Here is a 9,399-nt window from a genome sequence, read left to right on the forward strand (position 1 = left end):
GGGACAAGCCTGGCTCTGAAGGGGTGGCATGGGCAAGGGAAGCTGGGCAGCTGGATTTCAGGGGGCTTGGACGCCCAGGGAGATGCAATTTGCCTATTTTTCACCCAATCCTGCCTGTGTGCCCAGCAGCCCGGGGTTGCCTCTGTGTGTGGGACTGCAGCAGCCCAGGTGGTGCTCCAGGGGTCTGCTCACGCAAAACCCAGGGATTTGCATCTGCAGTTGTGAAAGTCTGTCTGCTGCCACAGGAGTGACCTCCCTGCAGTCCCCAGGGCTGCCCCGGCTCCCGTCCCACCATCTCACCAGCACCGCATCCATCCCAGAGAGCCCTGCCAGCCCCAGAGGGACTCAGAGAACCCTGGAAGGCTCTGTCCCCAGACACATGCTGCAGGCCACTGTCACAACCCCGGGGACAGACTGCTTTAACTGCAGCCCTCTGCCCAGCAAGAGCAGGGGACCTGCACACCTTCACCTCCTGCCCAAACAGGCGATAACCTACTCACAGACTGGGGGTGCCGCCATGGGGTGTCCCGCTGTGGAGGAGTGGGAAGAGTGGTCTCACACTGGGACCCTTGCTGTTCAGCCACTGCTCCCTCCCTTTTAGCCAAGGCCACTGGAGGAGGTGAAGGCATTCAAGTGCCCAGGGAGGCCTCACCAGGCCTGCACTTAGGCACGCACCCCATGTGCAAGGTCAAGATAAAAGTATAGTCTCAGACACACACTTGGTGGTGTGCCGAAGGACACCAGAGCCTTGGCATGAGCCGCAGGGCTGCATGAACCAAGGCCACCAGCTGCAGTGAACACTGTGTCTCCCCAGCAATGCAGGGGGCATCACCGGCTTGGCTGCTCCTGTGACCAAGAGAGATGGCTGCAGGGCCATCCAGACCCAAACCATTCTCATCAAATAACATCACAAGTTTCAGAGGCCCAAGAGAGACAACTACACGGCAGCACACACAGGTCTAGACCTGCTGGTATTCATCACCAGTCACCCCTCAATGTCAAAGCCCTGCAGCCCGAGGTCACCTCTGCAAACCCTGAGGATGACAGCCAGCATAAAGCACTGCCGCCACTGCAGAGCCCCCTTGCCTGGGGTCCCCAGTACATCTGAGCTGGCGACAGTCATTCTGTACTGCTCGTGACCATAGGTAGTGGCAAATCCCCTGCTCTGGCCCTGCTGGCATGGGTGATGTTGTATTATGATGGCTACAGAGGTTCTTGAGCTCCTTTCCCCAGCAATTTCCATTAAAGACCCCTTAAGCATCACAAGAATACTCCCTGATTGAGCAGATCAGCCCTGCCAGGCATCAGGAGCTGCTGATTCCAGCTCATGGGAACCTGTAATGTAAGCAACCAGCCTAGGCACTTCTTCAAACTACTGGGGAAGCTTCAGCTTAACAGCTGGCTCCACTCAGAGTCTAGAAATTTGGTAACACCAGTAATGGGGAAAAAGGAAACTTTTGCACCTATCCCTTACCAGAAAGCTGGGCAGCCCAAGTGCTGGCCCTGCAGATGATAGGCTGTTTCAGCCCCTGGTGCCCCCAGTGGCCCCTGAAGCCATCCCTGCTTCCCAGCTCATGCTGCCAGTCCCCATCTCTTCTCCTCTCCGCCGCATAAGACACCATATCCCAACCACACCTGCCTACCTACCTGCCACCACCTACAGGGGCTGCGAGGGAAGGCTCACTCCATGCCAGGGAGCGGAAGCTGCTGCTCTCTGCCAAGGGCCTGCAGCAGGGCCCTGCTCCCTCATTTCTCACTGTTTTTCCTGCAGCCTCCGCTTCAGGCCGCTGCTGGAGCTAGGGCATCTGCTCACCTGCTGCGGGGCAGCATGGTGGGTCTGAACATCACCTGCAGGCCAGGAAATGGGCAAGAAATGCAGCCAGAACAGGACTAAGAGCTGTGCAGGGTCCTACTGATTATAAAGGGAATAATTTCTAAATGCGGTAAGTGGTTGCTTGGGAGTCTGGTGCATGTGTAACAGAAGGTGAGATTAGCACTTACGGTGCTTTGGAAAGCCCAAGCCTTGGCGTCCCCAGGCCAGGAAGTGCAGTGGGGGCTGCAGCTGCGTTTCCCCTGTGCTCTCCTCCCACCAAAGCAGAGGTACTGCTGCTTGTGAGGGCTGGCAGAGGAGAAGAGACCTAGCAAAGGTGGGCTCAGCAAACACGCAGGGCAATTTGGGGGGAAAACAACATCCCTCTGTGGCCTCTGCTGCAGCCCAGCGCTACTCTGAAAGCTGAGCTAGGAGGGGAGCACAGCGCCACAGCTTCCTCTGTGCTGCTGTCAACTCTACACACCAATGACTATAAACTAGTGAGGAAAAAAGTCTCCTTTCGGGTACGTTATTGCTGTTCCTGCTGCAAGCTGTGTCTCTGCACCCTCACACCTCCTTGTGCCCCTGTGGCAGCGTTGCTGTGGTATGATGGCACCCTGTGGACAGTAACCTAGACACTGTCCTCTCGGTTTCTTCAGGGTGCTCTGTTTCAGTCCCTTGCCATGGTGGAGAAATAGGAAGCCAATTCTTCCTGCAGAGAGCACTGATCACGGCTGGATACTGCCACCCTTTGCTGCCTTGTCCCTCTTGGACATCACCAGTTTTACTGCACAAACCTGGCCTGGCCTCTGTGCCACCATGTCCCTGACTTCAGTGTCCTCAAAAAAGGGAAGGCCTAACCCAGTGTCTCTCTGCCCCAAAATGTCCTTGGAGTGATGTAGGGACCACTGAGCAGATGCAATACCCCACTCCCCTCTCTTGACTATAGACACCAGAGAGGAGACACAGCTCAGATCCTCACCTGGCCACCCCAAGCTGAACCTATGAGGATAGCACAGTTTGCAACCAGAAGTGACAAAAGATTTGGTCTCAAAAAGACCTAGCCCAAAGAAGTTTGGTGTGGAAAAAAGACCAAAGGAGAGTGGATGAGAGATTCAGGAGCCCCTGGCATCGCACAGAAGGTCACTGGGCAGAGAGACTAGCAGGGGGGTAATGTAAACCAGAAGGTCAGCGCTGGCATGACTGAGACAAGTTCTCCGAGAGCTGCCAGCTCTGCAGCTGAACCACTGGACCAGACCTGACATCCAGACCAGACCTGACCACGCTCCAGAGCACACCCTGGAAAAGGAGAAAGGGCCTACCAACCTGCCACATCACAAGCACCTCAGCTGAAGACCTTGCTGGAAGGGGGAGGAGTGCAGGAAGGCAGTGTCTCAGCCTGGAGATGGTCTCACATAGGGACAGGCTCCACCAGAGATCTCCCCAGGTATGGGGCAGCCATCCTGAGCCTGAGTGCAGGCAAGCTCAGAGCAATGTACAGGGAGACTCTGGTAGGCTGTGCTCATCTCTGCCCTCCATCTCCCAACACATACAACACTGAGGAGGTTGAGGCGGCCAGGACAAGAGGTACAAGACCATGAGACTTGTCCTCAAGAAACAGGAGGGTGCTAGTCAGATGGTGAGGGACACAGCAGTATCAGGAAGTCTAGGCCTCCAGGAGGGAAAGGCTGTTGAATTTCTACTCGACTTCTGACTGGCCTCTCCCCACAGACACCACAGATGCTGGACTGTCCTGCAACAGGAACCACCGTGGGATTGAAGTCCTGAGACTCCCTGCTTGCTAGGCTGGAGGAAACCTCACAGCCCTCCAGCACCAACAAAGCTAGCAAAGATGAAAAAGGGGATGTGGTCCCACCGACACAGCTACCACACCACCATGGTGATCACTAGTGTGATCAGCCACCTCACAGAAAATCCAGCACACCCAGTCCTGACCCTTCCCCTCTTCCCCAGAAACACAGGTTAGGCTCTGGCTGCAAAACACGCTACGCGGAGTTAGACTTCACACTGAGCCTTGGTGGCCCAGCTGGACAGCAAGGAACTTTGGTTACTCACCTCATGTTAGAGGCCAAGGGAGTACCAAAACTGTCCTCTGAGCGGCAAGGGCTGTGCCAAGCACCCTTCCTTCGTCTCCCTCGCTCCTCCTCCCTCTCTGTCCAGGGGGCATCTGTGGCTGAACTGGTCCCAGAGTCTGGCTCCAAGTGAGCCAGAGGAGCAAAGTTCTCCTCGATCAGCTTGGCACTGTCTCGGATCTGTCCCTGTATTTCTGAGGTGAGAGTCGGGAGGTCAAAAGTGAAAAAGGTCCCATGGGTGCGGGCTGGGGAGGAGAGGATGTCAATGGAGTCCAGGCTGGTGTAAGATGTGCCTTTGGCTCGATGGGACTCCATGATGCTCTCAAAATGTTTACTGAAAGAGTCCATGCCATCCTTGGAGAGGCTGTGCCCTAGGAGGAAGGGCACTGGAGACTTGAGCATACCCTTTGTGTCTCGATCCATGATCCTAGAGAGAAGAAAGGGAGAAGAATTGGTCACTGAGGAGCAAGCGAACAAAGCCGCAAAACAAAAGCCCGTGCTTTGCTCTAGAAGGAAACTGAGTTGGGCAGAAATGTCCTTTGTAGACCTCCAAGGAAACACCTCGCCTGCCCAGGACATCATGGGAAGAGGGACTGGGCTGGCTCCAGACATATGTTTCTCCTTTAATACACCACAGACTTTTGTTCTGTTAGTGGCTCATCCTCATAAGAAGCTTATGAGATGGCTACTGCTCCCAGTTACTTGACTTGAGCTTAGATCCAATAAAGGGCTCAAGCACCAGAAGCAGAATGTGGTTCAGCTCCATTTTCAAACAAACCTGGAAATGGCTGAATTTTCCATGAGCCTTCAGAGCTCCCGGTACCCAGAGGGCTCCTCCTGGAGCTGCTCAGGACAGAGCAACACCTTCCTCCACGAACACAGCACTGTGGTTGCTCAGCACTGTGCTCAGAGCATGACCGACACCCACCTGCAAGGTCTGCTAGCTGGTCCCAGGAGACATCTGGGACCAAGCACAAGGGGATGTGGAGCCCCAGGCTTCCCCAGGCAGTACAGAGGGTGCCTCACATTCAGCTCTGGGCTCAGGGACCTGAGCTGGCCCAGGTCCTAGAGGCCAGGCTTGGTCCTGGCTCACCATTTTGTCAGGAATCAGCCCTGCAGGAAGGCCCAGCCTGCTCTGGGTCCAGCCCAGCACAGGATTATCTAAACCCTGAAGCCCTGAGTGTTTTTCCCTGTAAATGAGGTGAAGCCCATCCATCTGAGCACGTGACAGCAGGGACATTTCCAACCCAGAGAACATCAAAGCATAAACACGGCCCTAAAAGCCTACTTTACTCATAAGCCGCTATCATTTTATTAAAGCAGGAGAAAAGCACTTGTTATGCCACTCTCTCCTCTGATTAAAGGAGAGGAACTGCTCCAGCTTGTCATAACATTTGTTATGAATAAACAGCTTTGTACAGAGGGCTCAGAAGATGCATTGCTGTTACAAGCACCAAATGATTTCCATTCATTAGCCTTCACATACCGCTCAAAAATCTCACCCTGATTACTTCAGCAGGCTGAGAGCTGGCAGCTTGGCTCCCCCCGAGTGCCAGCTGGCTTCAAGGGGAGTGCAGCGGAGCCAGACGCAGGTAAGCAAGGCAGGACGGAGGCTGCTCTCGCCCATCCACCAGCGTTTCACTGCCTGTGCAGCACTGCTCAACGCTCGTAGGAGCCCCAGGAGCAGCCACCTCTGGGATGGCATTCCGGCAAGGACAAGTCAGAAGAGACCTCCAACATCTGCAGATGAGCTTTACAGATGTGAGCGTGATTCACCGTCCTTACCACCCAGCTGTGTGCTACTAAACCGAGCTAATGCTGCTGACTTTGTTTTGCACTTCAAATCTCTAAGGAGGGCTATGGGCTGTGCCAGGGAGGACAATGACAGCGGACGGAAGGGACCTTGATCCCAGGAGAGGGATCTGGGCTCAGTCGTGTGATCAAGTATATTGCTACCAAGCCACAGAAAATCCACAGTTGGTTTTGTCCACACCATGCAAGCTCTGGAAGCACTCCAACCCAAAATATCTAGCACAAAGCCGTTCAGCTTCAAAAGGATCTAGTTGCAGCAACATGGGTGAAATGCTGCCTGCACACACCATTCTTGCTCAGACCATCCCTGCTCAGACCTAGATGCTTCATCAGCCCTGCTGTGCTGCCCATCTCTGCGCTCTACTTCAGCCCCCCCACAAAGGGTCACTACACCCTCACCAAGCCAGGAAAAAGGCAGCTGGGAGGAGCAGAGGAGGGGAGGAGATGCAGAGGCTGTAATCGAGCATCTGTGCAAGGGTGATGGGCAGTGGGAAAGCAAATAGCTTTCCAGCCTTGAGCTGGGGCAGAAGAGACAGTGAGTCTTCCTTGAGAGGACAGGCAGGTACAGAAGGGAAGTGGATCCTGGGCGAAAGTCTGCCTATGGGGACTGAGGGGGTCTGGGCAATGGACTTCAGCAGCTGCATCTGATGGCTGATGGAGGGGAAGGGGCTAGCCCCGTTCTCCCTGCCTGGTGCTGCAGAACCACGCCATCCCCAGCGAGGGGAAGAGGAGAAAATCTCTCTCCTCGGGCTCTCAGCAGTTTTCTGTCTCTGTCAAATGCTCCTGTGACCCTTCAGACCCCTGACTGCCACAGCCATGCCCCACTTCTCCTGCCTGCACAGGCATGGCAAGCACTGTGTGGGGGTCCCAGCTCAGCTCGAAGAAGGTGAGGCCATACAGCACCATCCAGCAGCCCCTCACTTCATTCCTCACTGAACAAAAGTGGCTCCTCACACTCCCCCCAGCTCTTTTGCACATCTCCCCCAGCTCAGCAGCTGCCCGGTGTTAGGGCTCAGTGTCCAACCCCAACCTGTGCTGAGCTGCAGGTGCTGACCACAGGCACTGCAATCCCCTGCCAGATGCCCCCACACCATCACTCTGGGGTCACGCTGCCCCCAGTACTCCCCCATGAGCTGCAGGAATCTCCCCCTACTCATCAGTAGGTGCCTGCCAGCATCACCCCAAGCGTCTCCTCTCTGAGAGCCTGTGGGATGCAGGAGCATCACCCCGAGCTGCGGCTCTGTAGGCACATTGGGCTCTGAGCCTCAGCACAGCACATCAGAGGCTTGGGGCCACTGAGGCAGGCTAAGCCTACGCTTAAGCATTTGATGGAATCGGGGCTGTAACTGGTTTTTAATCCCCAATGCAGCTATTTTTCTCTCCACCAAGCAATGAGCAGAAAGGCTCTTGGAAAGCCTCCCTGGGCAGCAGATCCAAGGGCTTTCCTAGGCAAGGCTGCTCTGCTCGCAGGGAGAAAAGGCGTCTCTGCCTCCTTCCAGCCTTTTGCGCTCCCCGGGGAGCACGGCATTCCCCAGCAAAGCCTCCTCTCTCTTATCAGCCCATGGCACTGGTGCTGCGGGCCAGGCCTCCAGCTTAGCCAGCACGTCTGCCGATGCTTGGGGAGGAAGGGAATTGAGCCCGCTCTCGCTGACAGGTCTCAGCTCTCCAGGACTAATGGGAATAAAGGCAGTGAAGGCTTAGACTAGTCATTAGAGTTGGTAGATCTGACTCTAAATATATTCAGGGAGTGGATTTGCTGGAAGAAGAGACTGTTTCTTCTGCCACTTTCCATGTCTCATTTGATTTGGTGTTGGGTTTTTTTAGCCTGATGTCCGGCCAGCTGTTAGCATGCTCTCTTATTTTGGGAGGGTAAATCACCAAAGAAGATGCCCTTTGGCCAGAAAATGAAGGACAAGAAGATCGTACCAAGCCAAAAACCCCCTCACAGAGGGTGCTAAACCTTTAAGGCTAGATTTTCAAAGGGATTTACATGTCGAAATGCTGCAAATCAGCATCCAAAGGTGTTTTGGTAAATTTGCAGGGCTGGTCCTTCCCAGCCACCAGGCTAGGCCTGGAGTACAGCAGCTCCTGCAGCAGCAGAACGGTGCTGGCTCCAGGGGGGCCCAGTCACCCCAGCATCACCCCTCCTGTAAGCAGGCAAAGCAGAAAGCTTGAAGGAGAAAACATCAATACTGGTGAGTCGTAAACAAGGAGGAGGACTGCAGCTGCAGAGCTCAGAAACAGTGCATAAGCAAAAACCCAGGGCTGCGATGCAGGGACTGAACAAGCTCACGGTTTGGGGCTCATGATTTTCAAGACACTGCCCGCAGGGTCTGCACCTACGTGGCAAACATTCAAGGGGGTGCAAATCAAAAGAGCCACTGGTCTACTAAGAAGCCATGTAAAACGAATATAACACCTGTATGTACACATCGGTAATTATACCGGGAGCACCGACTTTAGGGGCAGCAATGCAGTTAAGGACACAACCAAGCTTTCCAGCACTATCGGGGGAGCTACAGTAAGGTGTCTCAGAGGGCAGAAAGCAGGTCTAGGCTTGCAGTTTACAGGACTTGTAGTGGCCTAGTACATATTTGGAAATAAAATAGCACTATGCGATAATTGTTACATTAACTTGAAAACTCTCACTTTTCCTTTTCTTCCACCTAAATGCTCCCTGCCTGCCTTTGGCACAGCTCAGTGAGTGCACGCTGCCACGCAGCATCCCAGGCATTGCCCTGGCTTTGCCCTTCCCAGGCGAGCCCTCCCCTGACTCCCATGGAGCACTTGGTGATGATGCCCGAGTGCCCTCATCTCACCCAAGACTCTTTGCCAATACACGTCAGGAGATGTCTGCACAGGCATCTCCTGCTCCCTGCCAGGGCCTTTCCCATCCATGTGGCTGTCCTACACAGTGCTCTGGGGCTTCTTCCCCTCCTGATGCCTCCTGGGGGAGATGGATGATGCCCATCACTCCTCATGGTCAAGCCACCACTCCAGAGGACACTCCATGGACAGAGTCTTGTGCTGCCAGGCCAAAACGCCATCTCCCACAGGTCCCAATTGCCAGTGCCCGGCACAGGGCAGACAGCAGTTCAAATGGTGTTAGCTGGCACAGGTGGGTAACCAAATGATAACCTTGGTGTCACCCACTCCATTGGCCTCCCAGCACAGGGTGTTTTGCCACACAAGTGAAAAAAAGCACAGAAGACAACAAAAGGCTTTCTTCTACTCTTTCTGCAGCAAGTACTGACTGAGGCCAAGCAAAAGAAACTGATCCTGCCACCGAAGAACAGTAGTCTGCAAAGGGGAGGGCAGCCCAGCACACAGCAGCTCCAGGGCATGGCCTGGGCTGGGGTGCCCTGACACCGTCACTCCAACACCTAGCAGCACCTGGGAGGATGTAATTAATCTGGTGGGACTCATACCAGGAAGCCTGGGCTCAGCTGGGTGATGTGAGCTGCAGAGTTCACCCCAGAGGAGCGGGGTTCACAGCGCGGGGCCCAAAACACAGCACCCAGGGCTGGACCACCAGCACTGCCCTACGCTTCCCACAGGGGTGGTAAGGGCCCCCTCCCAGCCCCAGCCCCAGCCCCAGCCCCAGTCTCAGCCCAGCCCAAGGATCCAGGACCCCATCCGACTCTCATGCACAGCTCAGAGGGAGCTATGGAGATTTTTGGCTCA

The 9,399-nt window shown here is 54.9% G+C and overlaps 1 protein-coding gene across 1 annotated transcript in view; it reads right to left on the reverse strand.

The window, feature by feature from the left end:
- Positions 1 to 3,886: 3,886 nt before the first annotated feature.
- LOC104541565 (PH and SEC7 domain-containing protein 1-like) overlaps positions 3,887 to 9,399 on the reverse strand; it is a gene marked incomplete at both ends in the record, with an annotated part of 7,169 nt that continues 1,656 nt past the window's right edge. The window contains one exon of the mRNA XM_010185657.1: positions 3,887 to 4,330. Within this exon, the coding sequence (XP_010183959.1) occupies positions 3,887 to 4,330 (444 nt within the window). The remainder of the gene's footprint in view (positions 4,331 to 9,399) is intronic.

This window comes from Mesitornis unicolor, unplaced genomic scaffold (assembly GCF_000695765.1).
Source record: "Mesitornis unicolor isolate BGI_N332 unplaced genomic scaffold, ASM69576v1 scaffold34115, whole genome shotgun sequence".
NCBI classification, from domain to species: Eukaryota; Metazoa; Chordata; class Aves; order Mesitornithiformes; family Mesitornithidae; genus Mesitornis; species Mesitornis unicolor.